Source organism: Hermetia illucens, chromosome 1 (assembly GCF_905115235.1).
Source record: "Hermetia illucens chromosome 1, iHerIll2.2.curated.20191125, whole genome shotgun sequence".
Taxonomy (NCBI): domain Eukaryota; kingdom Metazoa; phylum Arthropoda; class Insecta; order Diptera; family Stratiomyidae; genus Hermetia; species Hermetia illucens.
This window is the reverse complement of record NC_051849.1, coordinates 30631454-30649699: the sequence shown is the minus strand read 5'-3', so window position 1 is coordinate 30649699 and position 18246 is coordinate 30631454. Positions and strand designations below refer to the sequence as shown.

The following is an 18246-nucleotide window of genomic DNA, read 5'->3' as shown; positions in this document are numbered from 1 at the left end:
ACTTAGCTTTAGCTAGAATAGTGATGCGAACGGATTGTGAACCAAGTATCTTCAGAAGGCTTTCAACTTTCCTCAGAGGTTTCGGTAGTATACCAAAGGAGAAAATCACAAACACACAAACTCCGTTTTTGAGCATACCCCGTTTTGTAATCAAATGAAAAGGAATAACCATCATATCCCTGAGATCCAGAAGAGAATTTGTGATAGCCTGTTTTTTTAAAACCTTGATTTCCATAAAGATCCATTACGTACCCATTTTATGACGAGTACGATGGTAGCAACTATTATGATCAAGGAGATTTGCACTACATTCTGTAGAACTATTGTACCCCTTCGACTTTTATAGTATGCCTCTGTTCGTCTGCCTCCTTGAATGCCATGGCTCTGAAATCCTTACCAATTGCACAGAAAAATTCTTATACATAAAGCAACGTGATCCCTTTTTGCTAGCTCATCTGCTACTTTAATCTCCTCTACCCAACTACAGTCTGGGACCCAAAGTATTCAGGCCGTGAGACGCTGGCATGTGGTTCCAGCAAGGTAGCGCCTTGCCGTATACGCAGCAATCGCGGCAATCGTGGAGAAATTGCGAGAGAGGCGGCCTCGATGGTATAGCTGACGAAAACTCACCTGCCAAGATTGGTCTGAGCATCGAAATCGATAGGAAACCACCAAAAGACCGACCGAAACAACAATCACCATCCAGCGTAAGAAGCTGAATGGTGATTTGAGAACCTCCCAACTCCAGCCAGATCAGGTCTCTGATCAAACAAAATGGCGCAATCGGTCAAGACCTCATTTTTGATCGGGGTTGGGTTTCTTTATTGATCTCCCTTCTCCTCGGAAAATAGGTGTTGGAAAGTAAATAAATTAATTCCTTATTTTCTTTCTTTTTCTTCTCTTTTTAGACTGGCATAGGGTATTTTTGTCCTTGGCTGATACCTTGCACAGCCTGGACGCTCTGTCTAACACAACCACAAAATCTCTTGACGCTACCTCAAGAGAGTTATTAACCGGCCTCCATCTGGCCTTAACCTGGCTAATGGTTGTTATACCAGGATATACTCGTTGATGGGGTAACCGCCTTTACGGGACAACAGACCTCATAGTCTGCGATAAGTCTCTGAAGTCTCTTACCATTGCTTCCCTCAAAATAAGTCATATTGTTACTCAGGGTTTATATATAGGAATCTTAGTCTGTTCTCGTGGGATTGCTTACTATCATTTCTTATTTCAAAAACAGCCTCAACTGTGTAGTCGAGTCATACGTATATTCGCTAGAATCACTTTTAGGACTTCTTGCCTGGAAATATTTACGAAAGTTTGTGTGCTTCCTATAAGGTATTCTCCTCCACATTTGGTGTCTTCACTTTGCCAAACTTCACCGTGGGTGTTGGCAGTCGCAGCCGAGAAGAAACTGTAGCGTCTTCCAGTTACAATGCTTCACCAGTCTATCAACTTTCCCCAATGCGATCCTGCTTTCGTCTCCCAGGAAGTAGCCACTACTGCTTCGCTGGTCTCCAGGTTTCAATGAAACTTACCTTAAACTGGATTCTATTGTTGGATGGAACAAACTCTTTGTTTTTGCGCAAAAAAATATCTTAAATTACAGCATGCCATGCCTCCTGACAGACAACAAATCAACCGCCAGTGAGTTCCAGTGGAAACCATTTCAATATCACCATTGAAAATTGCCCCCGTGATTACTGAGTCGCAGCTTTTGCAAGGGCAAGATTTTCCTGAGCTATCCTACTGCCGACCCTTCATTCCGTCAAAGTTTGGACCTTTTTTGCATTGCCAAAATGTCATTCTGACCGTCGTACGGAAGTTCGCGTTTCAAATCTCACTGGTAGCAGTGGGATTTATATCGTGACTTCACGTCGGATTCCAATCGGCTCAGTTGGTATGAGTAACTAAGTGAAATGAGGGTAATACGGCGAACACAATGCTGACTATAATGCCTTCTACGGGGTACTGTAATTTTGTAGTGTACCGTTACGGTCTTGAATGAAGTGCTCTAACGCACTTCAAGGCCCTGATCCAATTAAATTGTTGCGCAATGATTATTATTAAAATACCCTCTCTTCTTCTCTTACACGGCACTCATCCGCCATTCACCATCCGTCTGAAACCTTAAAAGAATGAGGTCAAATCGTTTAGCTTCGCCTCGTTGGTAAACAGTAGATTTACTCCCTTACTCGGTAGATCGATAGTCCTCAATGACATCCAGCGACCGATAATATATACCGATCAAGAGCAATTGTCCTTTGTCCTCCACCTTGCCGGTAGACCCTCCCCACAGTAACGTATAGACACTACCATTATCGATGGAAATATAGGCCTACCCTGTTTACCTATATCCTCTGTCGCCCAATACACCAGTCTGGTCGAAATCGTATGCCAGATTGCCAGACCTCCTAACCATTTAATTTCCTGATGTTGCTGCATTTCCTTGCTATGTACCCATTGTCCTATGTGATGTTATATCCTTCCTCTATGATGTGTCGTGCTACCATCGATTTCAGAGATGTGCTATTCCTTTAATTCCCTTAGCTGCTTCCGTTTCTCTTGCGTGCTCCCCCTAACATAACTCAGTAACTCTTCTCGCAATCTAGACACCTTACTTATAAGGCGTTGGACTCGTGTTTTAATTTTTGATGTTTAGGGGATCCTAGTCTTGTTTCAACCGAGTGTATCTTAGTCCATGGCACCATGTCGATTTCCAGGCATTTAATCAGTTTTTTCAAGATTTTGTGTAAACACAAAACCTTATTAAAATCGGTTTACTGTCTGTCTGGCTGTCTTTTTTTTTTTTGAGGAGGTGGAAATCTTCAAAAGTCACTGGTCTGGACACGCCAGCGTGTGGGATTTTTACTCACTAAAACCACCCCCGACTCCCTCCGTGCCCCGCGGAACCACCATAAGGTATTACATCACGGGGCGGAGTCAGCTCACTCTAGCTTAATCCCATTTCTTCTATACGCGGGGCACGTGACCGCGCTTTTCTCCTTTCCTCTGCCTTTCGCAATTTATCTTGAATAGAAGCGATCATGGAGTTGACCGCATCCCAATTCTCATGAAATTTCTTCCACAAATCTCGGACAGTCGAAGAATACATGCTCTGGGTCCTCTGGGACTCCATCACAATGTGAACAGTCGGGTGAGGTTTCCAATTTAAACCTGTGAAGGTATTGGAGATATCCTCCATGTCCCGTGAGAAATTGGGTGAGATTATAATTAATCTCACCATGTCGTCTCTCCAACCACTCCTTGATGGCAGGAACAAGCCTGTGAGTCCACCGACCCTTTCCCGAACGTTCCCACCGCTCTTGCCATCTATTTATGGATCTCTCCCTCTAAGCGTTTTTCGTCTTCAATAAGGGAGAGATTGGCTTCGCATGGTATATATTCGCCATCTCATCTGCCAAGATGTCAATCGGCATCATTCCAGAGATGACGAATGCTGCATCATCTGAGACAGTTCTGAAGGCAGAGCATACCCTCAGAGCTGTCCTCCTGTAGACTGCATTCAGCTTGCTAGTGTTAACTGACATCCGCAACGCCTCCTTCCAAGCTGGGGTCGCATAGAGCATAATTGAGGTCACCACCCTGGCTATAAGCAACCTAGAGGTATGCCGTGGTCTTCCCACGTTCGGCATCATCCTCGCCAGGGCCATACTAGCAGTAGATGATTTGTCACAAATATACTGTACGTTTTGCTTATAGCTGAGCCTCCTGTCTATCACCACCCCGAAGTATTTGATGGTCGGCTTGGAAGTGATGATATGATTCCCGATTCTAACACAGGCGTAATTTCTCTTCCGGTGCTTCGTGATAAGGACCGCTTCTGTTTTTTCTCCCGCAAGCGTCAGACCAGAACTCTCTAACCAGCATTTGACAGCACTGATTGCCTCGCTTGAGTATAACTCAGCATCTTCGAGATGCTTTGCGACAACAACCAGTGCTATGTCGTCAGCGTAACCCACCACTGTGGCTTCTTCCGGAAGGAGAAGATTAAGTACATCGTTGTACATGATGTTTCACAGTAGTGGGCTCAATACGGAGACCTGTGGGACACCCGTAGAAACAACGTACTCCTGTCATACCAGAGCCTCCTATCAGTTAAGTATTATAACTATCGACGATAGCAGCGAGATAGGCAGGAATACCAACCTAAATCGCTAAAGATTTCCGTATTAGATTCCAATTGGCCGAATTGAATGCATTTTTCACGTCCAGGGTTACTGCCACGCAATATTTGCTGGTGCTACCATTTCCGTGGATTGCATCTTCGACCAAGCCAGTAACCAATTTGATGGCATCAATGGTTGATCTGGCTTTTCGGAACCCATACCGCCGATCTGAAAGGCCGCCTTGGCTCTCAACAACCAGTACTAATCTATTATAGATTACCCGCACTAACATTTTCCCCGCCGTGTCCAAAAGACATATGGGTCGGTATGACGATGGTTCACCTGGAGGTTTACCAGGCTTAGGCAGAAGTACCAACTTCTGTCGCTTCCATGCCGCTGGAAATATTCCTTCGGACATGCACGCTTCGAACAACTCAGCGAACATGTCCGGCCTGGATTTCACGTAAGCTTAAGGGCCTTATTCGGTACTCCGTCCAGTCCCGGCGCTTTATTGTCTCCTATTCTACCGCAGATCTCCAGCAGCTCTTCTCTGGTGACTGACGGAACTGCCGTCACATTCAGAGGTGGTTGGAATGTGTCGGTGCTCTCTTCTTGCTTGGGGAATAACCCCTGGATGATTTTCAGCAGGAGGGTGGGACACATGATCTGCGGAGAGGAACGGTCTCTGAATTATCCCATCACGATTCCATAAGCTCTCCCCCACGGGTATACGTCCACTTCTGAGCAGAGCTCCTTAAACCATTTCCTCTTGCTTCGCTGGATGGCGAGTTTTGCGGGCTACTATCTGTCTGTCTGTCGGTCAGACGCATTTTTCTCTGAGACGGTTGTAGCGATTGTCACCAAATTCGGTAGAAAGTTAGGAACTGTGAACGCTCAGTGATCATTTTTTTAACGGACCCATTCTCAGAAACTCCCCAACCGAAAAACCTGAAAAAAATCAGGGGCTGTCACTATATCGTGCCTAGACTCCGAAATAGCCTCCACACCGATACCTGTTCAAATAAAGTTAATAATAATACATTACTGTAATTTTTGGTAATTGACAGGAAACCTCCCTTAAGTTCACCCTAGAATCACGAAATTTTGCAGCAATATAGGCTACAGCATAAATCATGATCCTGACGAATTTGGTGAAAATTGCACTATTACTAACAGAGTTATTCCAGGCCAAAACTGTCGCTTCTCTGCAAATTCAAGACTATGAATGTCAATATCACTTGAAAGTAGATATTTTCCATAATATTATATATGCATCTCTTTATAAAAGAAATACACAAAACCCTTCATACCTGAAGCGTTTAGCTTCCGGTTTCCCGACTTGTTTAAGTTTTCACGACATCGCTGAGTGCGTGACCTGCATTCTTCTTTTCATTTCGATGTTATTAACGAGATATGTGAGAGCCGGCAGAACCAGGGTCGGAAGCCATTGTTAACCCCGATTTTGATCATATATTCCCTCTCCGTTTTGCACTGAGAGGCACTGAGAACAATCTGTGGATCATTGCACGGATGGCTGCCATTTTTTGTGGGCAGGAGTAGTTCGAACTTTCCGGAATCGTTCTTTATGTGGATGGGTTTCTTAGAAATGTCAATGTCAATGGATGACTCCCAATCCTAATCATAAATAGGTTACTCAAGAATGGTGCCTATGGGTTCCCCATTGGCACATCTCCACTCATTTGTAAAATTTTTCTCCGAATATCACGTATATCGTGGCAAGTAACATGAGTATACCGACTTCCTGGTCCCCATAAAGATGTAAGATTTGCTCTCAATAACCTCTCTTCTAGTAGGGATGCTTGGAAACAAACCTTCCACGTCGGACCACACCAATCTTTCACACGAAAAAGTAAACTGCATATTCTTTAATTTCATGGTGATGTCGTCTCTATTCCTAAAGGATCCACCAGAATTAAGTCCATCTAGTTTATTGAACCTACCCCGCAGCCAATGTTTCGCGAATGAATCTTAGGAAGACCCTTTATTTTTGGCATTTCGATTGTGCATTCTTAGTTTAGTTGGATTATCGATGACGTACCAGCATCCCCTCAAGACTTTGTCGTCTCTTTGGCTCTGCGACATCTTAAAAGTTTATACTCAAAAATTTAATCTATTTTCGCAGCGAAAAGGATAGTGGCGTCTACACAGCGAAAGCAATGAACGGTGTCGAGCATGCAAGCTGTTCAGCTCAACTTGTTGTTGGTCACTGTGAGTATCCAAAAATTCGTTCGAATTCATTACATTTAACTTATCTATTTGTCATTTTACTACAGTAACTGCTGAAGAAAAAGAGAAATTGGCCGAAAGTAATGCGCCATACTTCTCAATCCGTCTAAAGGATGCTGAAATGCTAGAGGGTACGTTCTTCAGATTCATGGTCAAAGTTCATGGAGAACCAAACCCCAAAGTTAAATTGTAAGTCCTGAGTATCGAAAACTCGAAGAATGACCCTAAATTAACTTTTTATGTATCTTTCAACAGCTATAAAGATGGCGAAGAAGTCAAGGAGTTCGACGGTAAAATTCAGATAAATCGCGACAAGGATTATCTAGGCTTCTATGAACTAGTCATACCAGAAGTTCACAAAGAAGATGCTGGCACTTACCGCTGTGAGGCCACCAATAAATTTGGAAAGGCTGACTGTGAAGCCAATGTCACTGTTTGCGGTAAGAAATCTTTGTTTTCAACGATAGCTCTTTTTTCTAACTTTGACATCTCATTTCCAGAGGATAAAAACATCTTCGGTGAACTCAGTGGTCAAATTCTTCCACCAGGTGAAAAACCAGAATTCATGTGGAAGCGCAACGGAGTTCCTTTCGACCCAGAAGAACGTTTCAAGGTTTTGATGGGTGAAGATGAAGATTCTTTAGCGTTAGTGTTCCAGCATGTCAAACCTGAAGATGCTGGTATTTATACATGCGTCGCTCAAACGAGTACTGGGAATATATCCTGCAGTGCTGAATTAACAGTACAAGGAGCCATACAAACACTTCACAGGGAACCAGAAAAGCCAACTCTAATCATCGAAAAGAGAGAAGCCAACGCTTCTATTGGCGCTTCAGCAATGTTAGAATTACAATGCAAAGGCTTCCCGAAACCTGCTGTGCAATGGAAGCACGAAGGCAAATTGATTGAACCCAGTGCCAAGTACAAGTTCCTTTATGAAGACGCAGAAAGTATGTCTTTAGTCATCAAGGATGTCAATACAGAAGATGCTGGTTTATACACGATAACAGCAGAAAACGAGTTGGGTGAAGATACCGGTGAAATGAGTCTTATAATTAAAGGTGACTTGAATTAGAATTGTGGTTTCCGCAAATGTTAATCTGACAATTTTCATTTCAGCTCCACCTAAAGTTAAAAAGGTTCACAATGCCGAATGCTCAGTAGGTGAGACTCTCAAGATGGAAGTCGAGGTTGAAGGATGTCCATCGCCAAACCTCAAAATCTACAACAACGGCAAAGAAGTTATCGAAAACGACCGTGTTACAATCTCAAAAACAGAGATCGCCAAAAGCACAGAGAAATGTACCATCCAAATCAAAAATGTTCAACTAACAGATGCTGGCTCATATTCCATCATCGCCTCCAATGAAATTAGCCAAACCTCTGAGTTCTGGGACTGCACAGTCAAATCAAAACCAATTATCGTCAAACATCTTGAGAAGGAATACGTTCATGGCGAACAGGAAGACGTCCACATGACTGTCAGAGTTGATGCTTTCCCAGCACCTAAAGTAAAATGGTTCCAAGATGGCGAGGAAATCAGCAGCAAAGATACACGCTTCCAAACTTCCGTGGATGGTAACGCGTATACCTTAAAAATATCGCATGCCACCCGAGTTGACGCTGCCAAGTACAGTGTCCAGTTCGAAAACGAGCATGGAAAGGCTACCGATGAGACGCAGCTAAAGATGAAATGTAATCCTGTTCTTACCAAGAAGCTCAATAATATAGTTGTTACCGAGGGTGACACAAATGTAGAATTGGCAATCGGTATTGATTGCTACCCTCAGCCACATATTAAATGGTTCATTGATGGGATTGAAATTGAGGAGAAGCGCAAAGAGTTCTTGCGAACGCATGATGGTGACGACGTGAAATTGATAATTAAGGAAGCTCAAACAAATCTTCAAGGAACTTATAGTTGTATCATCATGAACGATTACGGCAAGATCGAGACGGAGTGCACAGTGACAGTCGAATGTAAGTATAAAAATAATTCACATCACATCCTCGAAGTGTCATGTTATCTGTAAAACCAATCAGCCATGGGGGACACCTACTACCACAAAGTACCCGCCCATACGTACGAGGTACCGTACAAGAGAAGCCTCTTTGAGAAGTCACTCTCGATTAGCTAAGTAACAGAAAACATACAATTTAGCCAAAGTACCTTTGATGCACCCCCAGTGAACCGAATTAAAAGTATACCTAACATCCAGCGTCATCATTGTTTAGCACCTACCAACAGCTATCCCCTCCCGTGCTATTTCTGTGACCATTGGTAATCCATCGACAGAACAATGCGCTCATCGAAAACCATACTGTCGCTTTGATAGAGAGGCAAATAGATTTTATATGTAGTACTCTGTTTTCTTCTTCACTCTTTGTACTCTTGGCTGCTTTCCGGAGATGGCTGAGTCCTTATTCAACGCACCACCCCAAATTCCCTCTTACCAGTTGTCAAAGCCTCTTCGGTCGCAGGCAAGCCTATCTCATTGTCAAAATTTCCTTATTCCACCTATATCACCTACCATCATGGTAGGTATATTTTATCCTATGCTATCCCCTGATTTTCGTCCCTTCACTTCCTCACTCCACGCGTTAATAGTTTTAACGATGTGGTTACTAACGTTCAAGCAGCTACAAATCTGGTAGCCACTGATATTCACCGGATAAAATCGGCGACCGGAAATGCTATTGTTTCCTGTATGGTTTGTCTTCCACGTAAACATATCGTAACATTATCAGGCGTATCTCTCACCCAAGCAGCGGTACCATAATTACCGCCGAGACTAAATTTGGCACTAGAATGTTTGTAAGAGCAGATCCTGACCTACCTTGCAACCTAATTTACCTGGGCAGTCCAGCTTGTTCCTATATACCGTACACTTTCCAACCCCCAACCATATGCCAACTCTTTTATTGAGAAAAGTGGACAGTCCTCCGCGCTCTCCGCGCCGACGTCATCATCCCATACGAGGTGCGCAGAGAATAGTGCCCTTACAATGCGGTCCATCTGCTCGGCCTTAAGTGAACAGGGTTTTCGCAGAGCCCTGATTTTTCAGGTTACCGGTTTGTAACCGAGTCACCTCGTCGACCAGATCCTGCCAGCAGCGATCTTTGCTTTGCCACGTCTCGATACCCTTCTGGGCATGGTCGCTCCGACATCACCCCGTCGACGTCGACAAGGTATTATCGACGGCTCCGGGGACTCCCAGTGTGTCCCGGCGTGTATAGGTCGTTAACAGTTCATTCTTCACCGAGAAACTTTCCCGAAGCTATTACCTAGGACGCAAGTATTATGGCAGCTAGGGGTCAGAACCACTTGTTCGGGCACCTCGGGGAAGCCACACCCTGTATCGTAAGCGACCCGTTAAGGCTCGTTGACGACCACTGAGAGCTGCGTACCGTTACAGTCTTGAATGAAGTGCTCTAACACACTTCAAGGCCCCGAACCAGTATGGATTATTGCGCCAACGAATATTACGACTATCAGCGTAACCCCTCTGTATTCTGGTGTTTGTTAGCTCTCCAAAGAGTGAGCCAACTACCATGCTCCACACTAACGGTGATGATACCCCTCCTTGTAGACAACCTTGAGTAGTGTTCTTGACAATAGAGTTTGTACTTGTCGGCACTTCTATTTGCCTACTCTCTAATATCTTGCCCATCCAAAAGGGCAAGGTGTTTCCCACTTCTTTGCGGATTAGGGCATCTGGTATCTCTGTCGGCGATGTGTTATCGAACGCTCCTTTGATATTCAAAATCGCACACAGTGCTATTTCCCTCGTTTTTATGTCATCCCGTACTACACCCGTCAGCTGATACAGGGCAATTTCGATTGACAGTCCTGCCCGGTAAACGTGATGACATGGATGTAGCATATTGCACATTAGAACGTAAAGTCTAATATAGATGTCTATGACTTTCTTCACCGTTTTAAGTACGAACAATATCAGGCAGATTGGTGTGAAAAACAAAAGAACGAAAAGGGTCCTTTTTATCTACTTTCGCAATAAAGATCACTCTTGCCCATCTCCATACCATTGGTGTATATCCCAAGGCTATGCTGCCCCTTATAACCCTTAAAGAGAGATCCTAAGATGATTTGTTGGCCTCTCTGAAGTAGTACTGTGAAAATACCATCTGCTCCGGGTGATTTTAGTGGTTTAAAGGTTCCGACGTGTCCGGTTAACTCAGTAGTTACAATCATAGGCTGTCGTATGGAAGGTCGCGGTTCAAATCTTACTGGTGGCAGTGGGATTAGTATCATGACACTAAAGCTGAATAAATGAAACGAAGCCAATTAAGAAAACTTCCATTTGGAGCGTTTGAATAAAGTTGTATTGACATAAATAGAAAATCCAAAACAGTTTCCTTTAACAGTTTCCACTAAAAAAGCTGACTACCTTGCCTCCTGCGGGGTACTGTATTCCCGTAGTACCAGTCTTAAATGAAGTGCTCGAACACTCTTCAAGGCCCTGATCCAATCGGATTGTTGCGCCAACAATTACTCTAGCTTCCGAGCACACCTCTTTTACTAGTTTCTAATTCACCTTTTCCCCCTTCTGCTGCTGATAGGATATCAGGCAGAATGCTATTGCCTTCCGCCGTGGAGTAGAACTCCAGGGAATGAGTTCTGAGAACCAGATGTATTCTGTCCTCCTCATTCTCGGTAAATGTCCCATCTTCATTTTTCAGGCAGGCAGGCTATAGTTTATTACAGCATAGGTGCTTCTGTGGTTTGTTCTATCCCTTCACAGAATTCCCCAAAGCGATTTCGTTTTGCTTTCCTAACCACATTACTATAAGTCATCTGTACTCTGCCAGTCGCCCGTTGCGTCCCGTTGAAGAGTTTCGACCTCCTTTCTCTCTCCTGGCTAGATTCCTGTTCCTGTGCCTCCTCCGAGGTATCTTTCCTCGGCTTTTCCCTGTGCACATGCACGGATACGTTGCCAAATCGGTAGTTGATATGGCAACTTCGACGTTTAATTGCCTCCAGGGATCGGTAATCAACCCCGATCGTGAGAAGTTTACCATTGCCCTCCACCTTGCTTCTGAAGACTCTCCATAGTCGGGTATGGAGATCTTCATTCTGAGCGATTAGGAGGCTCATAAGTACTTCCGTTTCTATTGCCGCGGCTTTTGACAGAAAAACTGTCGCCATGTGGGCTCCTGGTATATCATCCCCAGCACATGTTGACAGTTCCACCCCTTCCCAGTCTGGTAATCTAGGAACTATGGTTCTAACCCATTCTGCGGTGCCTTCCGTCGCGCAGTCCAGCAGTATAAGGCCTGGTCAAAAGCGTATCTCGGTGAACACCAGTTTCGAAGCCCAACCCTTGATCATCTGCTTGACGACAAGGTCCTCAATGACTTCCTGCACCTCACGAGTGAGTATTTGTTCGGGAAACCTTTTTGGCAATATGGCCAGTCGAATGCCTTTGACCGCACTAGCATAGCTAATGGCGGGCTTCCTGGGTCCTGCCTTCACTCCTGACCTGCCCGGGTTTTCTCCCCCCTTGGGTGCAGGTTTGGATTTTTTGGGATCATTCCCTTCATGCGGGCTGATCTCTGCTGCTCCCTGCTTTCTTGGCTCCAGTGGATATGGCTTAGGTCTGTCCTGAACCTTCTTAAGGGCCTTTTCTGGTTTCAGGTCTTCCTTCAGATAGCGCAAGTACCATTTAACACCGGCGCTACTGAGACCTGTCTCCTTTCTGACGTCTGTTATATTTATCTCAGACGTGCTTTTGCTGGTCCCTGCTCTTTGAGCAGTGGTGTTCGTTGGCTGCTGTCCACGCAGTATACCAATGTTAACCTTGGATCCACTACTTGACGTCCCAACTTCTCCCTTCTTGGGTGTAATCACCTGGCTCTCAGTAATTTGGAGATGTGCCTCCGTCTGATTAACCAGTTTTTGTACGGTACGGGGCCTCGCGTGTTTGGTTTTCGTTTTCTTTTCTTTTTTTGTACTCATTTGATTCCCACGAGTAAGGGGGTTAAGAGGTCCGCCGTGCCATAGCCCCCTGTAGCACGGTAAGATCTAACTTACTCATTGAGGCGACCAGGTATCAGTGAAGCTTCGTTCGAATACAGTCAGTTACCCCCGACTGCAAACTATCCAATGGGCACGGTTCGCATAACACCCTGGATTGGGGGAGGTGTTTTTCGACTCCCCAGTCTAGCTCCGTAGCGTTTTGTTGATAGTAGGGTCACCTCGTATAGGGTATGGCTATCACCACTCACTAACAGCCTTGGTAGGCGAGAGGCTTGGCTCCTGAAAAGCCACACACCGTCCCAGAGAAGAGATAGCTCATCCTCAGAGAGAGAGATAGGTTTGCCTCAGGGAGCTATGTCCCGCGTCAGTCTATCCTGCAGTGCACTGCTTGACCCCTAACATAGGTTAAGCTTTCTTGTTAATCTTCCTACTGCGGACAATAACTTATTGGATTATCTCTTTTTATTGTCCTTAAATAAATAAATAAATAATTTTTCCAAAATTCTTATTCTTCTTTATTGTGTTAAATTATCTTATATTTTCAGGCAAACCAAAGATTCGAAGACCTCTAAAGGACATCGAAGTTCCCGAAGACGATACCCTAACCTTGGAAGTTGAAATCTACAGTGTACCAGAACCAGAAGTTAAATGGTGAGTTTTTCAGAAAATATCCTAGCGAATATTCTATGCTCAACCTATGTCTCACCCAACCTCAGGTACAAGGACGGCCAGGAGGTTCGTACTGATGCTCGTTTGAAGATTATGCGTGACAAACACCGCTCAGAAACATATTCACTTACCCTGAACTTGGTGAAACCAACAGATGCCGGTGACTATGAAGTACGCGCTACAAACAAATTGGGAACCAGCACGTCCCTAAGTCATGTCACCGTCTTGAGTAAGTTTCTAGAAAATATCTACAATAATTCAACTTTCCAGATATGAACGAGGTAAATGAATGAACATATAATGGCGTATGTAAGTAAATTGAAAATCTCCTTCGGAAGGGAGAAGAAAAGGATATGAAGAGATCCCACCTAGTTATTTATCCCTATTCCAGTTGTTTCATTCTTACCCCCGTTACTGTTTTCCGCAATTTCATATCATTTCCCTCTTGTTCTATGTTCATTGTTTACTTTTGCAATTTTCCCCCGTTATGGTTATATTGTTAACAATTTTTTTATGTACGTTACAACAGCCACCCAGAAACTTTCCAAGAGGAAATCAGAAGTTGTTGAAGAAGATCTTCCAAAACCACAATCTGGAGAATTAGACGGTAAAAATTTCAAAATTTTCTTTTCTCTGAAAGTGCAACTCGGACGTGTATTCCCGATTGCAGCTGCTTTTAGAGGGTAGCTTCCATAGTGGATAGTGAATAGAAAAGCTCAAATCTGTATATTGGCTTTTTATGCACAGCGATTTTCCACTCGTTTTCAGGATCATACGAAATGGTTTCTCTTATTTGGCAAAAGACATTAGATCGCTTATTACTTCATGTTTACTTATATGAAACATTAATCTGGAATGCAAACCCATAACAAATGAGAGGAACCATTCTCGTAATGAATTTAGTCCAATAAGGTTTTCCCCAGCAAAAATTACATATTGTAATTGGTTGGTAGCTTATGGTAGCTTCGCGAATTTTCGCTTTGGACCTGAGCCCACCGCTTCAATAGGTTTTTGCGTAAATAAAAAGTATTTGGCTTGTGGTAACTCTATAAGTAGATTTGTAATTAAAAGCACCATGCAAAACCCTAAATAAAATGTTAATTTGTTGCGCCCACTTCCAAAGAAATCGGAGCTGAAAAACGTACCATCAGTCATTGCACTAAGATTGGTGAGAATGGAGAGATGATTACCGTATCCATTAGCACAGAGGAAAGTCATCAAGGTGAAGTGTCAGGTAAATAGAAAATCATCTTCATTACCATCCCCAATTTAGATAAGATACATTGTTTTCAGAACATATCAGGCTTCAGTTTTTTTCCGTTTTGTATTTTACCCTCATCATCACAGCACAGTTGTTTTTCACTTTTCCGCACATTTTTGTGACTAAAAGTTTTTGTCTATCCATTTTGAGCTTTTGTACCATTTTACCTGTGCTTCTTGATGCAATTGGACAATTTTAAACAGTTCACGCCTTTTTTAAGGAACACACATTCAAAATTTTCAAAAGACAATATTTTTGATAGAAGAAAACGTTTGATAATAAAAGCTGCACATTAGATATTAAACCACATAATATGTTTAAAATTACGTAAGTAACTATTAACAGAAATAATTTCCCATTTTGAACAGAGGAAAGGAAGGATTCAATCGACCAATACAAAAGGCTGAACCAGAACTAACCCCAAAAAAAACCGATTTTTCCAATCCATCAACAAGAACGAATTATCGAGCGCAGATAGTGATATAACCGGACAGATCAACTCCCAAATAGTTCACATGAACCCAATCCATATTTAAGTTGATTTCAGGAAAATAAATGTAAAAACAAGGCGGAATACCGAAAGCTGGGCGCTTCGGGTATAAAGGTTTTGTATTCCACCCTGTGTGGCGCCATTTGCTATATTCGAAAGCATCCACCGATCACATCTCTTCACCAAATTTCGTGACAATTGGTTCAGCCGTTTCCGAGTAAATCAAATGTGACAGACAGACAGACATCGAAGAAGATTCTGCTGTATAGAAATGGTCCACTGTTTTATTGGTGTCCAAATTTTGTCTGTGCTGGTTAATGCGATCATTCCACTTTTGAACAAGCTCCTTGAAATCTGCTTTACTGTGGGACGCGAGGAAAACATAATTAGCATTGTAAGGGTAGGGATAAGGCCTTTCCTTGGTGAGCATCAAGAGAGAAATGGAGCCGTTTCAATATAGGTTGCCACACTTCGAACTTTACTCTTCACATTGCGCTATAGATATACATCATCATCATCTTCATCAACGGCGCAACAATCGGTATCCGGTCTAGGCCTACCTTAATAAGGAACTCCAGACATTCCGGTTTTGCGCCGAGGTCAATGTCCCTAAAAGCTATCTGGGGTCCTACGCCATCGCTCCATCTCAGACAGGGTTTGCCTCGTCTTCTTTTTCTACCATAGATATTGCCCTTATAGATTTTCTGGGCTGGATCATCCTCATCCATACGGGTTAAGTGACCCGCCCACCGCAACCTATTGAGCCGGATTCTATCCACAACCTGACAGTCATGGTATCGCTCATAGATTTCGTCGTTATCTAGGATACGGAATAGTCCATCTTCATGTGGGGGGCCAAAAATTCTCCGGAGGATTCTTCGCGGCCAAGAGTTCGCAGTTTTTTTGCTAAGAACCCAGGTCTCCGAGGAATACATGAGGACTGGCAAAATCATTGTCTTGTACAGTAAGAGCTTTGACCCGATGGTGAGACGTTTCGAGCGGAACAGTCTTTGTAAGCTGAAATAGGCTGTGTTGGCTGACAAAACCGTGCCCTGATTACATCATCGTAGCTGTTATCGGGTGTGATTTTGACCCTAGTTAGGAGAAATTACCAACGGTCTCAAAGTTGTTGTCTCCTATCTTTATTCTTCCCGTTTCACTAATGCGGTTTGATGTTGTTGGCTGGTTGGTTTTTGCTGCTGATGTTACCAGCATATATTTTGTCTTGTCTTCAATGATGTGTCGCCGGATAAGGGCAGTTGGTACATCTCGGGTCGTTCTTCTCATGATGTCGATATCGTCATCATAGGCCAGTAGTTGGGTGGACTTAAAGAGGATCGTACCTCTTGCATTTACCTCAGCATCACGGATCACTTCCTCCAGGGTCTGGTTATAGAGGACGCATGATAAGGTATTCCCTTGTCGTAGACTGTTGTTGATGTCGAATGGGTTCGAGAGTGATCCTGCTGGTTTTATCTGACCTCGCACATTGGTCAGGGTCACCCTAGTCAGTCTTATTAATGTCGTCCGGATGCCGAATTCTCTCACGGCCGAGCAGAGTTTTACCCTGGCTATGCTCTCATGGGCGGCTTTAAAATCGATGAAAAGATGGTTCAACTGCGGCTTAGCAAGATAACGGAGAATATCTTATAGATGGTACTCAGCAACGTTATACCTCTATAATTGCTGCACTGTCTAAAATCTCCCTTTTTATGTATGGGATGCCTCTTTGCCAATCGTCAGGCATTGATTCGGTGTCCCACACCTTGAGCACAAGTTGATGAACCACTTGATGTAATTGGGCGCCTCCATCTTTAACCAATTCGGCTGTAATTCCATCAACTCCTGGCGGCTTATGATTTTTAAGCCGATGAATTGCTCGGACTGTTTCTTCTACACTTGGTGGTGGCAGTATTTGTCCGTCATCTTCCCTTGGTGGGACCTCCAACTCGCTGATGTTCTAGTTGTTCAGTAGTTCATCAAAGTACTCAACCCATCACTCCAATATGCCATTATTTCGGAAATCAGATTTTCCTCTTTGTCTCGACAGGATGAGCGTGGAGGTGTGTAAGGCTTCATCCTGCTAACTTGTCGGTAGAACTTCCGCGCCTGGTGCGATTGCTCCCTGTACTTTTCGAGTTCACAGACCTGTTGATTCTCCCAGGCTTCCTTTTTCCGTCTGTGAAGTCGCTTCTCAGCTCGCCGGAGTTCGTGATAAGTCTCTACGCGTGCCCGCGTTTTTCTCTGAACAGGGAGCGCACGTTCCATGAGAAAATGCCAAAATCGTTATTCCTTTGTTGTTGCCGGGTTCGTCGTTGTGTTATCAGTCCAGTCCGAGGTTTCTGTTGTGGCTTCGTAACAAGTTGTTTTCCGTATAGGGTTGTCAGCCCTAACCAACCCCCAATCTGGAGGACCAGTTGGTACAAATTCTCCCGTTTTTAGGCGCAAGAAACTCATCTTCATCCTTCTCCGTCTGCAGCTTTTCGTTAAGAAAAAGCTCCCAGCGGTCACCATGTGGAGCTGGAGATAGGATTTGGTGGTAGAGTTATTGGTGTTGGTTCAACAGGCGTTTCCTAGGTTTTATGCTTCATCGTGGGTACCAATCCACGTTTTGAACTGGGACCTATACTACCCTTTGACCACCCTGGTTAGTACAGGAGCACACAAACGCGTGTCTACCGATGACTTTAATGAAGCTGAACTTCGCTGGTATCGGATTTGAGGAGTTAACTTTGTGGTTATAAATCCAATCCGTCTCCAAAGGGAATCATGAGATTGTTAGTGGCAACCCATTTTAAATTCCTTTTCAGCTTCATGCCCATATTTGCGGTAAATGCTAGCATTAAGAAGCAAATAGTTCGAAAAAAATATCAGGGAAGGATTTGGCAACTAGATTTTTAAGGTTATGCTCCAACAATGACCGGGAAAAATTTAAAATTAAGCTACTTCAGATCCTTAAGGGTTATCAAAAATTATCTAATTTCTATTTCTAATTTCAATTGCTTCGATTCATCGCTTCCTTCAATCGTTTTCTTCAAATTTTTAAGATATTCGTCAAATTTGTCCTTCTCTGTTTTTGTTGCTTGTTAAACGTTTCTTTTGAAACTCAAAGACTTTTCGACTTCTTCGTATCTTTTCTTTCTGATCGGAACTGAGACGTTTCTGGCAAGCGAAACAGGACTACAAAGTATACAACGAAAAACCCAAACAATTTTTGAGGGAAAACTTGAAAGCCGATCCTAATATTCCACAAATCTTGAAGCGGGATGACAGACAATAAGTATTTTGTATAAAGGACGGATCGGTTGATATTATATGTAGCCTACTTATTATCTGCAATATCTGCTATGCACGTTGACATCGCTAAGTATAGTATCCCTCCAACCATTCCACTAACTATCCAAGCAAGGTATAGGTGCCACACTAGATTACCGTATACCAACGTTAA

At 43.5% G+C, this 18246-nt stretch overlaps 1 protein-coding gene across 1 annotated transcript in view; it reads left to right on the top strand.

The window, feature by feature from the left end:
• Positions 1–18246, top strand: part of LOC119653142 (obscurin) — a 172164-nt gene that overhangs the window by 113974 nt on the left and 39944 nt on the right. Inside the window, 9 exon segments of the mRNA XM_038057679.1 lie at positions 6277–6362; positions 6428–6569; positions 6636–6820; positions 6881–7441; positions 7500–8360; positions 12924–13029; positions 13095–13276; positions 13577–13654; positions 14171–14281. Coding sequence (XP_037913607.1) covers positions 6277–6362; positions 6428–6569; positions 6636–6820; positions 6881–7441; positions 7500–8360; positions 12924–13029; positions 13095–13276; positions 13577–13654; positions 14171–14281 — 2312 coding nt within the window.